Raw genomic sequence first — 16768 nt, 5'->3', positions numbered from 1 at the left:
ATATGCATTATACTTTGCAAAGTTTGGTCTCTTTTCACCTTAGAAAGAGGCTTGGACATTGGCCTTAAATCCAACTCTACTGCAAAAGTGTTATATAGTACACATCAGAAAGGAGTCACTAATAAATACTCAAATGAAGAAACTTCAGTAAAAGAACAAAATCAGAAAGTTGGATATGCTAAGCAGATAAATAGGGGACTGTATGACAACCAAAGTCCAGAGAGTGTGAGGGGCCATTAACAGATCTAACCAGAAGTAATATGAAGAAAATATTTTTCTTAAAAATACCAGGAGTACTGAACATTTCAGAAAGGCCAAATAATATAGATTACAAAGAATGATGGGTGCAGGCACAGTCAGACATGCAGCCCAAGCAGGGCAACAGGGAACCATGACCAGATTCAGCTGAATTTATTCTGGAAGCTAGAAGGTGAGGGACCTCATGTAGTTTACATAGCATGGAGGCACAGAGCAGGCTCAAAAGGTGAGATGGATCTGTGAAGAACAATGGAGAAAAAACCATTAAACTCTCCTGTGATGGTCTCAGCTACCTGCAGAAAAAATGGCCCTATAGTGTCACTTACAGGAGAAATCTAGAGTAGCCAAACTCGTAGAGGTGGAAAGCAGAGTGGTGAGAAGAGCAGTGGGGAGAGGGAAATAGAGTGATGTTAGTCAAAGGACACAGAATCACAATTGTATAAAATGACCTCAGTGGGAGATCAAATGCATAACTATAACCATTAAGGATGGTGTCTGGCAATATAATTGAAATGTGAGATTTTAAATTTCATACACACTGTCTTTATTCTCCATTCTCTCTTTCAGGGCCTTTATTTATTCACAGTCATGGGTCAGCAGTCCTCTTCATCTAAGAATGAATGACACCAAGATTTGGCCCCCAGATTTACTGAATATTTTAAGAAGATTAAGATAGTAAACAAAAATCATTCCTCAGGAAACCGTAGCCTCAATTGAGCTAAGCCTGATGTAAGGAAACATTCAGGGGGCAAACTCTTCAATCACTGATGCATTAAAAAAATTGATAGTACCCCACTTAATGTTGCTGTGATCGGGGAGTCTGGAGCAGGGAAATCTTCCCTCATCAATGAGAGGGGTTGGACATGAAGACAAAGATGCAGCTGAAATTGGAGTGGTGGAAACGACCATGGAGAGACATCCATACAAACACCCCAATATTCCCAATGTGGTTATTTGGGACCTGCCTGGGATTGGAACCACAAATTTCCCACCAAAAGATTATCTGGAGAAAATGAAATTCCATGAGTATGACTTCTTCATTATTGTTTCTGCCACACGCTTTAAGAAAAATGATATAGACCTTGCCTAAGCAATCAGCATGATGAAGAAGGATTTCTACTTCGTGAGAACCAAGGTGGACTCTGACTTAAACATTGAAATGGAATTCAATCCACACTCCCTTAACAGAGAAAATGTCCTGCAGCAGATCTGCAACAGCTGTGTGAAAACGCTTCAGGAGAATAACATTGATGAACCACCAATCTTCTTGATCTCTAACAGAAATTTGTCTGATTATGATTTCCCAGTCCTGATGGACAAGATGGTGAATGTCCTCTGTGTACACAAACGACATGTTTTTATGCTTTCCTTACTTAATAATACAGGTGCAGTCATTGAAAGAAAGCAGGAATTCCTGAAGCAGAGAATTTGGCTAGAAGCCTTTGAGCTTGAGCTACTGAGTATCATTCCTTCACTGGTTCACCTCTTAATGGACTGCGATGTGGAAAATCTTAAGAAAAGCCTGAATTTCTATCGAACTGTGTTTGGAGTGGATGATGCATCCTTGCAGAGTTTGGCTAAGGACTGGGGAATGTCAGTGGATCAGCTCAAGAAAAGGATGAAATCTCCTAATGTGTTTGAGACTACAAAGAAAGAAACAATACAAGAAAGGCTTTTAAGATATTATGAGGAGTTCTGCTTGGCTAATGAGCATTTGGTTAATAAGAATGTTTATGTTAAAGAATTATATTACCTGAAATTATATTTCCTTGATGTGGTGACAGATGATGCTAATGCTCTTCTCAGAGAGATATATTCAAGAAAGAGCTTGATTTCTGATTAGACTGAAACCTGCAGCTGTCAAAATCAGAATCAATGACAGAAAAGTAGGACTCTGATATTGATAACATACTGGATTTATTCATGCCATCCATGCTTTATCCACACGTAGTGATCATATATCCACATTAGCTGTAGTAAGGGGATCACATATGTGTAAATAAGCTGAACGCTAAAAATTATCTACTCACTTTGAATAAACCCTCAGATGGAGTAATTGCACATTTATTTGAAATAGTTTAATATAAAGTTGCTTTCATATTTTGGTTTAACATTGTGATGGCTAGTGTTGTGGACAGACTCTAGAATCACATGGGAGGTAAACCTCTGGCCTTGATTTGGGGAATAATTTTGCTTAAGTTAATTGAGGTGGGAAGCCCTGCCCACTGTGTGTGGAAACATTCCCTAGCTGGTGATCTCTGACTGTGTATGAGGAGAGCATGCTTTCATTCATCCATTTTTCTCTCTGCATTTTTACTGTGGGTACAGTGGTACTAGTTGCCTCCAGCTGTTGCTGTGGCTTCTTGGTAATGATAACCTCTATAACTTTGAATTTGATACTTGTGTCCTCTCTTGATAGCAGTACCCAGGGAGAAACTATAACTGGGCTGGAGACATGGCTCAGTAGATAAAGAACTTACCTTGCAAGTCCTAAGACTTTAGTTCTGATCCCCAGAGGCCACCTGGAGCCAGCTAAGCATCTGTAATCACACTCCTGTGGTGAGATAGGAGGCAGAGATAGAGAATCCTGGAAGTCCTGAGGCCAGCTATCCTGCCACATGCAGTAGTGAATAAGAGACCCTGACACAAGGAAGTGGAAGGTAAAAGACAACACTCAGGGTTGTCCTTTGACCTCTGCACACATGCCATGTCATGTTCATGCCTGCAATCACACATGCAAATGCACACAAACAAAACGTTTATTCTTTAGAAGAAAGAAGGTTCCGGGCAGTTGCTCAGTGGTATAATACTTGCATCACATGCATGAGACCTCGGGTTCAATCCCTAGCACTCTGCAGAAAGGAAAAAGGGGATGGAGAGAAGGGTCAGAGGTTAAGAACACTGGCTGCTCTTACAGAAGATCCAGGTTCAAATCCCGCATACTAGAACCCACATTGTAGCTATAGTGGCCTATGACTCCTGTTCCAGGGGATCTGATACCCTCTCCTGACCTCCACAGGACCAGGCACACGTGTGGTGAACAGATATACATGTGAGGCAAACATTCAAAATATTTACGTTCAAATGAAAAGAGAGAAACAATGACCATAGAGACCACAATAGCTTTTTTTATATTTTATTTTTTTTATTTTACAATACTATTCAGTTCTACATAATAGCCACAGATTCCCTTGTTCTCTCCCTTCCTGTCCCCTCCCTTCCCCCAGCCATCCCCATTCCCACCTCCTCCAGATCAAGGTCTCCCCAAGGACTGGATCGACCTGTAGACTCAGTCCAGGCAGGTCCAGTCCCTCCTCCAGATTGAGCCAAGCATCCCTGCATAAGCCCAGGTTTCAAACAGCAACTCATGTAATGAGCCAGGACCTGGTACCACTGCCTAGATGCCTCCAAACAGATCAAGCCAATACTGTCTCACCTATTCAGAGGCCTGATCCAGTTGGGGCCCTCAGCTTTGGTTCATAGTTCATGTGTTTCCATTCATTTGGTTATTTTCCTGTGCTTTATCCAACCTTGGTTCAACAATTCTCGCTCATATAAACCTCCTCTTTCTCACTAATTAGACTCCCAGCTCCACACGGGCCTAGCCTGGATTCTGCATCCAGATTCCTCAGTCCTTGGATGGGTTTCTGGCAACTATTAGGTGTTTGGCCATCCATCACCAGAGTAGGTCAGTCCTGGCTGTCTCTCGACCATTGCAGCAGTCTTTTGTGGGGGTATCTTTGTGGATTTCTGTGGGCCTCTTTAGCTCTTTGTTTCTTCCTTTTCTCATGTGGTCTTCATTTACCATGCTCCTATTCTTGTTCTCCCTCTCTTTCTTGATCCAGCTAGGATCTCCTGCTCTCTTTCCTCGACCTCGCCTTCATTGCTCCACTCATGTCCAGCTGTTCATGTAGATCTCATCCATTTCTCTGTCTTTCTTGGGGTCCCGTTATCCAGGTAGCCTCACTGGTGATGGAGACCACAATAGCTTTAATAATAACTAAAAAATTCCTACAAATCCTAGTCAGCATCCTCGAGAAAATACTAAAGAAGCTCTCTAATTCTGGACAGAACCAAGGAAGATGAATAGATTTCTCTAGTTTGTAGGTTTTTGAATGCTGTGCTGTGGTGGTTAAATGACTGATTTATTCAATATCAATATCAAAAGCCATTTAATAAATTTTGTGAAATAAAAAAAAGACATTTGTTGCTGCTTGACATTCCCAAGAACCCATAATAGCTTCACAGTGACTGTCCTTAGAATTGCTATTATTGGATGATTATCTCATTGCCCATTCTACGGCCAACATTTTATCTTTCTTGAAATGAAATACAAATAAATAGCCAGGTGGTGGTGGTGCACACCTTTAATCCCAGCACTTGGGAGGCAGAGCCAGGTGGATCTCTGTGAGTTCGAAGCCAGCCTGGTCGACAGAGTGAGATCTAGGACAGGCACCAAAACTACACAGAGAAACCCTGTCTTGAAAAACCAAAACAAAAAATATAAAAATAAACAGTACATGTGCTATTAGGAATGTGTTATTAGGAATGAAAGTGAGACCCAGAGAAAAGGGAAGTATTGTTCATGGTGAGGAGTGTTTTCTTAAAATTTGGGCTGTTAGACTCCTATAGACTATGTGGATTAAACAATAGAATTTTGTTCTCACATTTCTAGTGACTGATGTCTGAGATCAGGTGCTAGTGTGGCCAAACCCTCAGTGAAAGCGTTCTTCCTGGTAATGCTTCACATGGCTCTCCTTGGTGTATGTGTGCAGAGAATGATTCCCTTGTCCCTTCTCATGATCTTATCATTCAGACTCTGTTTCCATGATGTAGAGTCTAACCATAGATGCCTCCCAAAGCCTTTCCTCCTAACATGATGCATCTGGCTCTGCTTAAAGAAATGTTTATTGCAGTGATTCTCAACCTGTGTGTCATAACCCCCCTAGGACTCACCTAAGAACATTAGAAATCACAGATATTTACATCACAATCCATAAAAGTGGCAAAATTACAGTTATAAAGTAGTAGTGAAAATAATTTTATGGCTAAAGGTTACCACTGTTCTACCTCACTGCTACTGCTGTCCTTGCTGGTCATCCCATGATACTGGAATCTCCAAAAATGATGGGTCCCTTGATGCAATCAGGCTACCACCAATAGCCACTCTTGGGCTCTCTTCATGGTGCCAACCAGGCTTCAACTTCTCTCCACAAACCCTTCAATCTGGGGCTTCCACTAATACTGAGGCTGAACCTTCTCCAATGGCCTATCCTGGCCTCTCATAGTGCCAAGTCTCAGCTGCTCTCCGTGTCCCCGTCATACCTTCAAAACTAGTACCACTGAGAGACTCTTGCACATTACCAAGTATGGCTGCCAGGGAGAAATAAAACCTTGGTGGCCTCTGGAACACAGCTTCTGTGGACTGACTCTGAGGAAACACTTCGCAAAAGAGTTTGCCTCAGTGATGTTGGTCTCTCCTTAATCACTGCTAATTTCTTAGCTCCAGTTGGCCAGCATCTATTTTCCCAGTAAAGCAAAGACTTACTTCAGTAGCTCTGTTCTCTTGTTAAATACAGCTAATTTTTCAGCCCCAGCTAACCATAACTGCAGACTTTCACCTTTAGTCTTTAAGTGACTCTCAAACTTCCCTCTGGAACTTCACAAGCCAGGCCTCCATTGTCTGCTTTACTGCCAACATTCTTAGCTTTCAAGCTCGCACAGAAAAGGTCATCAAGCTTTAAACTCTTAATGACTCTCTAGACCCAAGTTCCAAGGTCCTTTCACGATCCTTCTCAAAACAACATGTTCAGATCTTTCACAATACTCTATGATTCTGTTACTAAATTGTCTTTAGCTTTCTATTTCTGTGATGAATCACCATGACCAAAAAAGGAAGCTGGGGAGGAAAGGGTTTATTTGGTTTACAATTCCATATCACTGTTCATTATCAAAGGAAGTCAGGACTGGAACTCAAATAAAGCAGGGACCTGGAGCAGTTGTTGATGTAATTAGTGTCCATGGATTGGATGCCACATGACTTTCTAGACCTGCTTCATTTTATCCCAAGAGCACCAACCAAAGGAAGGCATCACCCACAAGGGACCTTGCCCTCCCCCATCAATCACTAATTTAAAAAATGCCCTACAGATTTGCCTGCAGTTCAATCTTATGAGGGCATTTTCTTAATTGAGGTTCCCTCCTCTCAATGATTATAGCTTGTGTCAAGTTGACATAAAATTATTCAGCACAAGAATCAAGAGAAAATGAACTCTAATGTGTCATGGAATATCTTTTTTTATTAAGAAAATTTTTCATTCATTTTACACACCTATCAAATATTCCCCTTACCCTCCTCCCCCCAGCCTCTCCTATCAACCCCCCAATGCCACCCACAAGAAGGCAAGGCCTCCCATGGGGAGGCACATGCAGTAGAGGCAAGTCCAGGCCCTTCCCCTGCCTCAAGGCTGCATAAAGTGTCCCACCATAGGTAGTGGGCTCCAACAAGCCCACTCATGCACCGGAGATGGATTCTGATCCTACCACCAGGGGGCCCACCAAGCAGATCAAGCTACACAACTGTGTTGCATGCAGGGGGCCTAGTCCAGTCCCATATAGGCTCCACAGCCGTTGATCCAACTTTCATGAGTTCCCACTAGTTTGGTTTGGTCATCTGTGCAGGTTTCCCCATCATGATCCTGATGCACTTACTCATAGAATTCCTCTTCTCTTTCTCTGACTGGACTCCTGGAGCTCAGCCTAGTGTTTGACTGTGGATCTTTGCATCTGCTTCCATCAGCCATTGGAGAACAGTTCTGTGATGACAGTTTGGGTATTCACCTGTCTGATCACTGGGGTAAGCCAGTTCAGTTCAGGCACCCTCTCCACTATTTCTAGTAGTCCAAATTGGGGTCATCCTTGGGGATTCCTGGGAACTTCCCTAGCACTGGGTTTCTCTCTATCCCCATGATATGTCCCTTTTTCTATGCATCTTTCATTACTTTCCCTCTCCATTCCTGTTCCAGCTCAACCATCCCATTCACTTATGTCCTCATCTACTATCACCTACCCTCCATGGCCCACCCCTCATTCCCAGTTTACTCATGGAGATTTCATCTATTTCCTCTTCCCAAGGCAACCCATGCATCCCTCTTTGGGTCTTACTTATTAGTTAGCTTCTCTAGAGTTGTGTTTTGTTGTTTGAATATCCTTTGCTTTACATCTAGTTTCCACTTATGAGTGGGTACATACCATGTTTGTCCTTCTGAGTCTGGTTTAGCAAACTCAGGATGATATTCTAATCTAGTTAGTAAGTTGAATTTGGAGCTCCTCTCTCTCACTTGCTAAGACTTAGGTTAAAATGTTATGACAGGGCAATTTCCATTTCCTTGAATCCTGGAATCACTGAAGAAAAACAAAATTGAGTTTAGTTTTACTTTCCTGTTCCTGCAAATGCAGGAGATTCTGGAATGAAACTGGATCCACTCTCCTTCGTGATTGGCTAGCACATTCTGAAAGGTAGGATGCCAATAGAGTATACAAGGACCAGCTAACTTCTAGTTTCTGCTGAAGAAGCAGAAGTGGAGTTCCAGTGAAGAAATTCGAGCACAGCCAAGAGCTATTCCTCTGTCCCGAGCATTGAGAGAATCCCCTGGACACAGGATATTCTGGTAACTGGGCATTCAGATCTCACCTCTCACCCTCACTGTCTCTTTCCTAAGGAGCCTGTGCATAAAAAGACCATTTAGAGACATATCCTCAGAGCTGGGATCCTCAGTTTGGAAGCCAGGGAATTTGATTAGAGAAAGGCAAGACTTATTTATCGATGTTCTTAGGTAGTCATTCAAGTTTAGATAGACCTAAAGTAAAAGACCAAATTATTGTTTAAAATTTATGCAGTTATTCTGTTTTGGGATTTGTTTGTTTGTTTGTTTATAGGACATTTAATCCCTAGAACTGATGAAAAATGAGCCTTTTAGAATATGTGTTGTGAAATATCACTATAGAATATATGCAAATTGTTGTGTCTCAGTCTTGTAACTTCCTAGTACTCTTTTCTTGCCTCTTTTTACCCAGCTCAGCATGTTTATTCTAAACTCCAGGGGAAGCTAGACTATGGTGAAAGATGCCCTCTGTAGAATGCTTCTGCTATAAAGTGCTGGGAAACACTTTTAGGATAGGTTTGTTTTGTTTTAACAATATTTTCGTATACTGTATGACAATTTCATACATCTATGTAGCACTTTTATCCTCTTCACCCACTATTCCTCTCTCTTTTCCCACTCTTACTCTCTCTGGGATTCTTCCTCTTCCCAATGGTTGCCCCTATGTTTTCTTGTCTTTATGTTTTTAAATAGTCCACTAATTTTCCTAAGGATCACTTTTGTGTTCTGGTGTGGGGTGATCATGGGCGACTTTCTAGTGCTCACATGTTAAAGAACAGTGACTCTCTCTGACCACCAGTCACTAATCCTAATATCTCCTCAGCTAGGTCCTCATGTGGCCCTCTATTTCCTTCATGCTGAAATGTGGACAGGCTAGATCTGTGGAAGTCTCTGCAGGGAACCCCAGGTTCTATGAGTTCACACATGCATATGCCATGTCATATTCAGAAGTCATTATTTCAGGCCCCTGCCCCTGCTCCCTCCTCTGGCTCTTCCAGGATGTTTCCTGAACCTGGGTAGGGTGGGGGGTTGATAAAGATGTCCCTGTTATATTTAGAAATGAGCACTCAACTATCACTTATTCTCACCACTTTGACCAGTTATGAGACTGGGCATTCAAACCCTACCCACTGGAGAAACAGAAAAATGGGTTATAAGCAACATCAACACCAACAAATCCCTTGTCTGAGTAAGGTATCACTAATCTCTGGTATAATCAGAAGTATTGAGAAGGAAATTGACCCATTTATCAAAACAGTAGTAGTGGATTCTGTGGGGCATTTTTAATTAGGAATCCTCTTTAATTTCATGGTTTTTATTGGAAAGTTGTAGTTCTAATGAAGATGTGTATCCCATTGTAATGATTGATATTTCATATCACTATAGTTTGTTGTTCATACTCAGTGCAAGACATTTATGATGAAGTTTTATTATTGCTTATTTTTTTCTTGTTTTTAGTAGTTCTTTGAGAATTTTGTACAATGTATTTTGTTTGTATTTTGATTATATTTATTCATTCATTCTCTGTGTACTCATGTACTGGGGCTAGCACATGTATGTAGAAGTCAAAAGACAAGTTCTGGAAGTCAGTTCTCTCCCACCACTATGTGAGTCTTGGGACTAGAACTCAGATCCTCTGGCTGAGTGACAAGTGGCCTTAACTGATCAGGCATTTTGCTGGCCGAAGACAGTTTTACAATGTGTATAATTAGAACAAGGGATGGGGACCAAAGGATGGAAGGCTTTATGAAAAGATCCCCAGCAACATTTTAGTCTTGATAACTTTCACCAGGCTAAATACAGTGGATCCAGGCTCATGGTTGCCCTGATAGACATAACTGCTTTCATTTTCATCAAATCCAATCAGCTTTTGCAGTTAGCCAAATTTATCACTAAATAATGAATTTCAGTAGCAATCAGAAAAGCTTAGGTCTGACCTCCCTTCCTGTATTAGGTTCATGTGATGCTGACAGAGTTGAACTTGGATGTCTGTCCAGTTTGGGAGACGAGTAATAAAATTCAAAGGGAACCCTGGTATTTTAGTAGGAATTGCCTAGACAGGAGGCCAGGAGTTGAGCCGAACCCCCAACACTCTTTGGGGTCAGCATTTCCCTGAGGATGGGGAGCAGGGTTTGGGTTTCATGGCCTCTATTCTTGGTTTTCTGTTTTGTTGCTGGCAGTGCTGGGACCCAGGGCCTGTCCCTGTCAGCAGTCAGGCTGTCAGCAGGAAACAGAAATACTTACCTGAAGGAAACATAAGGTTTGGAAAATTTTACAAAAAAAGGTACATACCAATTTAGGTATTAAAAAAGCTAATCTCATAACATTATATAAAAATGTAATGTCTATCAGCCATGAATTGCTGTTCGGTACGTTTTTTTGTTTTGTAACTTAGCACAACCTTCATCTTATGGTTCTCATGAATGTTATTTCACTTAAAGTCTACTTTTGTAAATGTTACCAAAGCTGATCAGTATCTTAAGAGAATCTCCTTGATGTAAATAATACCAGATTTTAGAACTGTATCAGTGTAGTGAACTTTGACCTTAGAAATTTTAATAACATTTAGATATAGCTAACTCAGAGATACACATATACCTTTTTTTTACTCTACAGCCATCCTCTATCTTAAAACAAAACTAATTTACAAATAATTTTCCTTCAACATTTCTAAAAACATACATTAGCATACTTATGAACTATATCAAGTCCATGGATATAACAGAAGTATCAATACAGATTGTCAAATCCACATTACTATTATCTATATCAACTCAGCCTACTGACTACTCTTTCTCCTGTCTCCTGAACATGTTGTCTGTGTTCATTTGAAATGCTGCAGGTGCCCTGATTGGACCATCCATGTAGCAAGCATTGACTGGGATGGGTGATGTTCTAACAGTACTTATTCTGGCTTGGCTGTTGATTCAGTTGTTCAGGAACACTAAGTGTTTTTAAAGGAAAGTGTTCTAGGACATATCTGTGTGGCACGGGTGACTGGACTGGCAGACACTACACCCCATATAAATATGCATTATACTTTGCAAAGTTTGGTCTCTTTTCACCTTATAAAGAGGCTTGGACATTGGCCTGGAATCCAATTCTCTATTGCAAAAGTGTTATATAGTACACATCAGGAAGGAGTCACCAATACATACTCAAATGAAGAAACTTTAGTAAAAGAACAAATTCAGAAAGTTGAATATGCCAAGCAGATAAATAGGGGACTGTATGACAACCCGAGACTAGAGAGTGTAAGGGGCCATTGCCAGATCTAAGCAGATAGAAAAGTAAGAAGAAAATGTTTTCCTTCAAAATAACAGGAGTACTGAACAGTTCAGAGAGGCCAAACAGTATTGATTACAAAGAATGATGGGTTCAGGCACAGACAGACATGCAGTCCAAGCAGGGCAAAAGCGAGGCCATGATCTCATACAGCTGAATGATACTGGAAGCTAGAAGGTGAGGGACCTCTGCTCATGTAGTCTACATAGCAGGAAGGCACAGAGCAGGCTGAAAAGATGAGATGATCTGTGAAGAGACAATGCAGATTAAACCATTAAAATCTCATGCAAAGATCTCAGCTACCTGCAGAAAGAATGGCCCTATTGTGTCACTTACAGGTGAAATCTAGAGTAGCCAGATTCAAAGAGGTAGAAAACAGGGTGCTGAGAAGAGCTTTGGGAGGGGAAAATAGAATGATGTTAGTGAAAGGACACAAAATCCCAATTGTGTAAAATGGAACATAGTGGGAGATGTAATGTATAATTACAACCATTAAGGAGGGTATGTAGCAATATACTTGAAATTTACTAAAATGTAAATTTTCAATTTGATACACACCCTCCTGACTTTTCCTTCTTTCTTTCAGGGCCTTTATTTGTTCACAGTCATGGGTCAGCTGTTCTCTTCATCTAAGGATGAACACCACAAAGATTTGGCCTCCACCTTTACCGATTATTTTAAGAAGTTTAAGGCAGAAACAAAAATCATTCCTCAGGAAACCATAGATTCAATTGAGTTAAGCCTGACAAAAGGAAACATTCAGGGGGCAAACTCTTCAATCACTGATGCATTAAAAAAAATTGACAGTACCCCACTCAATGTTGCTGTGACCGGGGAGTCTGGAGCAGGGAAATCTACCCTCATCAATGCCCTGAGAGGGGTTGGACATGAAGACAAAGATGCAGCTAAAACTGGAGTGGTGGAAACGACCATGAAGAGACATAAATACAAACATGCAAATATTCCCAATGTGAGTTTTTGGGACTTGCCTGGGATTGGAACCACAAATTTCCCACCAAAAGATTATCTGGAGAAAATGAAATTCCATGAGTATGACTTCTTCATTATTGTTTCTGCCACACGCTTTACGAAAAATGATATAGACCTCGCCAAAGCAATCAGCATGATGAAGAAGGATTTCTACTTTGTGAGAACCAAGGTGGACTCTGACTTAAACAATGAAAAGGAATTCAAACCACGCACCTTTAACAGAGAAAAGGTCCTGCAGCAGATCCACACCAACTGTGTGAAAATGTTTCAGGACAATAACATTGAAGTACCACCAATCTTTTTGATCTCTAACAAAAATTTGTCTGATTATGATTTCCCAATCCTGATGGACAAGGTTATGAATGCTCTTCCTGTACACAAACGACATGTTTTTATGCTCTCCTTGCCTAATCTTACAGGTACAGCCATTGAAAGGAAGCAACAATCCCTGAAGCAGAGGATTTGGCTAGAAGCCTTTGGAAATGACCTCCTGGGTATCATGCCTTCACTGACCCTCTTCATGGCCAGTGATGTGGAGAATCTTGAGAAAAGCCTGAAATTCTATCGAACTGTGTTTGGAGTGGATGATGCATCCTTGCAGAGTTTGGCTAAGGACTGGCGAATGTCAGTGGGTCAGCTCAAGGCAAAGATGAAATCTCCTAATGTGTTTGAGACTACAAAAGAAGAAACAATACAAGAACGACTTTCAAGATACTATGAGGACTTCTGTTTGGCTAATGGGCATTTGTTTAATAAGAATGTTTATGTTAAGGAATTATATTACCTAAAATTATATTTTGTTGACATGGTGACAGATGATGCTAATGCTCTTCTTGGAGAGATATGTTCAAGAAACAATTTGATTTCTGATTAGGTTGAAATCCTGTAGCTGTCAAAAATCAGAATCAATGACAGAAACATAGGACACTGATGTTGCACAACAACATAATGAGTTTATTCATGTTATTCAGGTTTTATTCATACTTAGTGATCATATATCCACATTCGCTGTAGCAAGGGGATCGATCAGATGTATGTAAATAAGCTGAAAGCTAAAAACTATCTACTCACTTTGAATAAACCCTCAGATGGAGTAATTGCACATTTATTTGAATTAGTTTACTATAAAGCAGCATCCATTTTTAAGTTTTGTATTGTGATGGATATAGTTTTGGACAGACTGTAGATCACATGGGAGATACACCTCTGGGCTTGATTTGGGGAACGATTTTGCTTGTGTTAATTGAAGTGGGAAGCCCTAGTGGGTAGCATCATTCCCTAACTAGTGTGTATCTTTGAGTGTTTATGTGGAGAGAGGTGCTAATCAGCAGCATGCTTACATGCATTCATTGTTCTCTATTTTTTAACTGTGGGTGGAGTGGCACTAGCGGCCTCCAACTTCTCCTGTGACTTCTTGGTAATGATGGCCTCTGTAACCTTGCATTTGATACTTGTGTCCTCTCTTAATAGAGATACCCAGAGAGAAAACATAACTGGGCTGAAGACATGGCTCAGTAGATAAAGAACTTACCTTGCAAGTCTGAAGACCTCTGTTCAGATCCCTAGAGCCCATATAGAGCCAGCTAAGCATCTGTAATTCACACTCCTGTGGTGAGATAGGAGGCAGAGACAGAGAATCCTGGAAGTCCTGAGGCCAGCTAACCTGCCACATGCAGCAGTGAATAAGAGACCCTGACACAAGGAAGTGAAAGTAAAAGCCAACACCAAGGTTGTCCTTTGACCTCTGCACACATGCCATGTCATGTTCATGCCTGCAATCACACATGCAAATGCACACAAACCAAAAGTTTATTCTTTAGAAGAAGAAGGAAGTTTCAGGGCAGTAGCTCAATGGTATAGTAATTTTCTCACATGCATGAGACCTCAGGTTCAATCCCTAGCACTACTGAAAATGGGTAAAAGGAAGGTGGAGAGATAGCTCCGAGGTTAAGAACATTGGCTGTTCCTGCAGAGGACCCAGGTTCAATTCCCACATAATAGGACCCACATAGTAGCTACAGTAGACTATATCTCTTGTTTCAGGGGATCTGATACCTTCTCCTAAACCAAACAGGGACCAGTCACAGATGTGACTTAATATGATACAACATATTAAGTATTAGATTCAGGTTCTTTAGGATAGGACACCTTTTGGAATGATCTTTATAACATGCCATTTATCTATGCTCTATACTTCTCTGGATTTTAGTATGTGTTTCTTGCTTGATATTGTTTGCATTGGTTGTAGTTCCATCTTATCTAGGTCATTATCCCTCATTATTCCTGGACAATATTTGATAACCATTCCTTTGTATATAGTCTTGTACTAGTTTAGAACCTTCTTATTTAGACAAAAAGGGGGAGATGTAGTTGGTAGCTATTCCAGCTTGGATCTGGAAGTTCCAACCCCCATTGAGACTCTGGCAACTGTCACGCCTACGAGGCGGGGCCAAGGGAGGCGTCTGGAGACCTGAGACCTGGATGGGCAAGGCTCTCTCGGTTCCTGGACCCTGGACGGTGGAGGTTGACTGAGCAGAGCTCCAGAGAACACTGTTGGACTGCGATACACCTTCCCCAGACCCCCGCAACCTATCTATTCCTTCATTTGTAAGTCATCCACTAAATAAATCTTCCTTTTAACTACGTGGAGTGGCCTATATAATTTCCCCAATACAGGACCCTTCCATAATCCCGAGCAGGGATCGTTCCATTTCACTTGAGCGAAAGTTGCTTGGGTGCTACTGTGCCAAAATCTATCTGTGGCAGACTGTTCATAGACATCCATATTCAAAAAGTTCAAAACAAAAAGCATGATTTAATGCATTATGTGGCAAATTGAGGGTAAATTTCTTCCTTTTACAGTGTATAAACTGCTTTCCATTGTTTTAAGGATTTTAAAGTGGCTTGTTTGCTCTTATAGGTAGCTTTTTGTTATCCAACTACCATAAAATCTTTGCACAGCTCTTAGGGTAAATAAGGCATTTTACCCTAAACCCAAACCACGAAGCACCTAGTTCCGTATCCTTTCAGTTTTTCATTGGAACTGACACTTAAACTTAGATGATTTTCCTCCTTTTTCTTTTAAAAGCTGTATTTTAATTTTACCATGACCGTATTTTCGAGCTGATAAGTGTTTCAGGGCAATTCTGCCATCTTTAGCGTAAAAACTACCTTTCCCAGAATGCATTTCCCTTCTATCAGTCCATAATAATATCAGTCCCTTATATCAGTCCCATATATCATTTTCCTTATATCAGTCACTTCCCATAGTTCTTTTCGGGCCCGAGAGTCAACAGGTTCTCTTTTACCAGACTTGCTTACAAATTCTTGCCCGGGAGGCTTGAACAAAGATTTTGCTTTTGCAACGGGAGATTTGAACAAGCATTTTACATTTTCAGCTATGGCACATTGGGAGATTCCTATTCTCTCAGCTGGCTTCAACAGGTGTCTCTTCTTCATTTGACACTGGCCCCCAAATCAGAACTGCACCTGCCTCATTAACCAGCACTGAGGCTGGCATTTCTGATAGCAACTTTCCTCGGGGCTTGTGTTTGTTTTAGCCAGTCAGTGAAAAACAAGATCATTTACAACAGCTTTTCCATAGCACTTTCAGAGAGACTTTCTCCCACTGATCTTATTCTCATTTTGCTTGTTCCTTCCCCCACAGATGCAGAGCTTCGGGTATCTGTCTGCGGCTCTGTACCTCTGCTAGCTGCCTTTGGAGGTAGGGGCTTTTTTTTTCTCCCCCCAATCTGCCTCAAACTCTAGCAGCTTTGTCAGGTCATGCATTTTCTGGGGAGGAATCTGTCCCCTCTGTTTCTTCAGAGACTTTCTCCCTGACAGTATCCAGTTTGGTCTCAGTTTATCCCCTCTACCCCAGAAACAGTTTCCAACACTACAGTGGCAGTTTTTCCTGCTACTGAAGGTAGGGGCTTTTTGTCAGTTTGTTTTCGGGGTCTGTGTGGTTTGCGTACAGACTGAAAATCTAACGAGGGAGGTTTCTGCCATCTCTAAACTCCCATTAGGACAGGTGTTTTGCCTCATCAGGCCTTTACCTGGCCCAGTCCCCCAGTGGGTTGCATTTACTTGTCTGGGTGCTCAAGGACAGAGCTTATGCCAGAGGCAATCACCCCTCAGGGCTACACTCCCTCATCTCATAGGGAGTCAGTTGAAACAAAGCTTTTCTCAAAGAGATGCTTTCTCTGACAGAAAAGAAAGATTTACTCCTGGACAGTTTTGTTCTGCCCTGGCTGGGCTCTTTCCCCAGACAGCGTTCTGACTCAGCAGCACAACTGCTTCAGACACAGTTCAGTTTTACTGTTTTCCCAGAAAGATCCTTTCTCTGATAGGAAAGCTTTTCTCAGATTTCTTTTTGCAGCTGTGGACCTATCAACCCGGGACTTGTAGGAAAGCGGATAACTGTGCCTTTCCCACTGGCTTTAGTTTTATTAGCAATTTTCCCCTGGGTGCTGCACCTTCCTGCCTCAGCTCTGTGCTCCAGGAAGTCCACAACTGCAGGAACCCTAGTATCCCTGAAATGCACTCCAACTCAGAGACCTGGCCAGTCACCT

General features: G+C 41.4%; 1 protein-coding gene and 1 pseudogene across 1 annotated transcript; both read left to right on the top strand.

Moving 5' to 3' along the window:
* Positions 1–831: 831 nt before the first annotated feature.
* Positions 832–2310, top strand: LOC114688410 (annotated as a pseudogene).
* A 5454-nt stretch (positions 2311–7764) lies between these two features.
* On the top strand, positions 7765–13299 carry LOC114688413 (interferon-inducible GTPase 1-like). The gene is made up of 2 exons (XM_028862995.2): positions 7765–7928; positions 11794–13299. The coding sequence occupies exon 2, from the start codon at positions 11815–11817 to the stop codon at positions 13069–13071; it is 1257 nt and encodes a 418-aa protein (XP_028718828.1). The 5' UTR covers positions 7765–7928; positions 11794–11814; the 3' UTR covers positions 13072–13299.
* Positions 13300–16768: the final 3469 nt, after the last annotated feature.

The sequence above is a fragment of the Peromyscus leucopus genome, unplaced genomic scaffold (genome assembly GCF_004664715.2).
Source record: "Peromyscus leucopus breed LL Stock unplaced genomic scaffold, UCI_PerLeu_2.1 scaffold_1374, whole genome shotgun sequence".
Lineage (NCBI taxonomy): Eukaryota > Metazoa > Chordata > Mammalia > Rodentia > Cricetidae > Peromyscus > Peromyscus leucopus.
This window is presented reverse-complemented; position numbering and strand designations above follow the sequence as displayed.

Bases quoted from the DNA above. Each gene is read 5' to 3' on its own strand.
- LOC114688413 (XM_028862995.2), top strand. From the start codon at position 11,815: ATGGGTCAGCTGTTCTCTTCATCTAAGGATGAACACCACAAAGATTTG.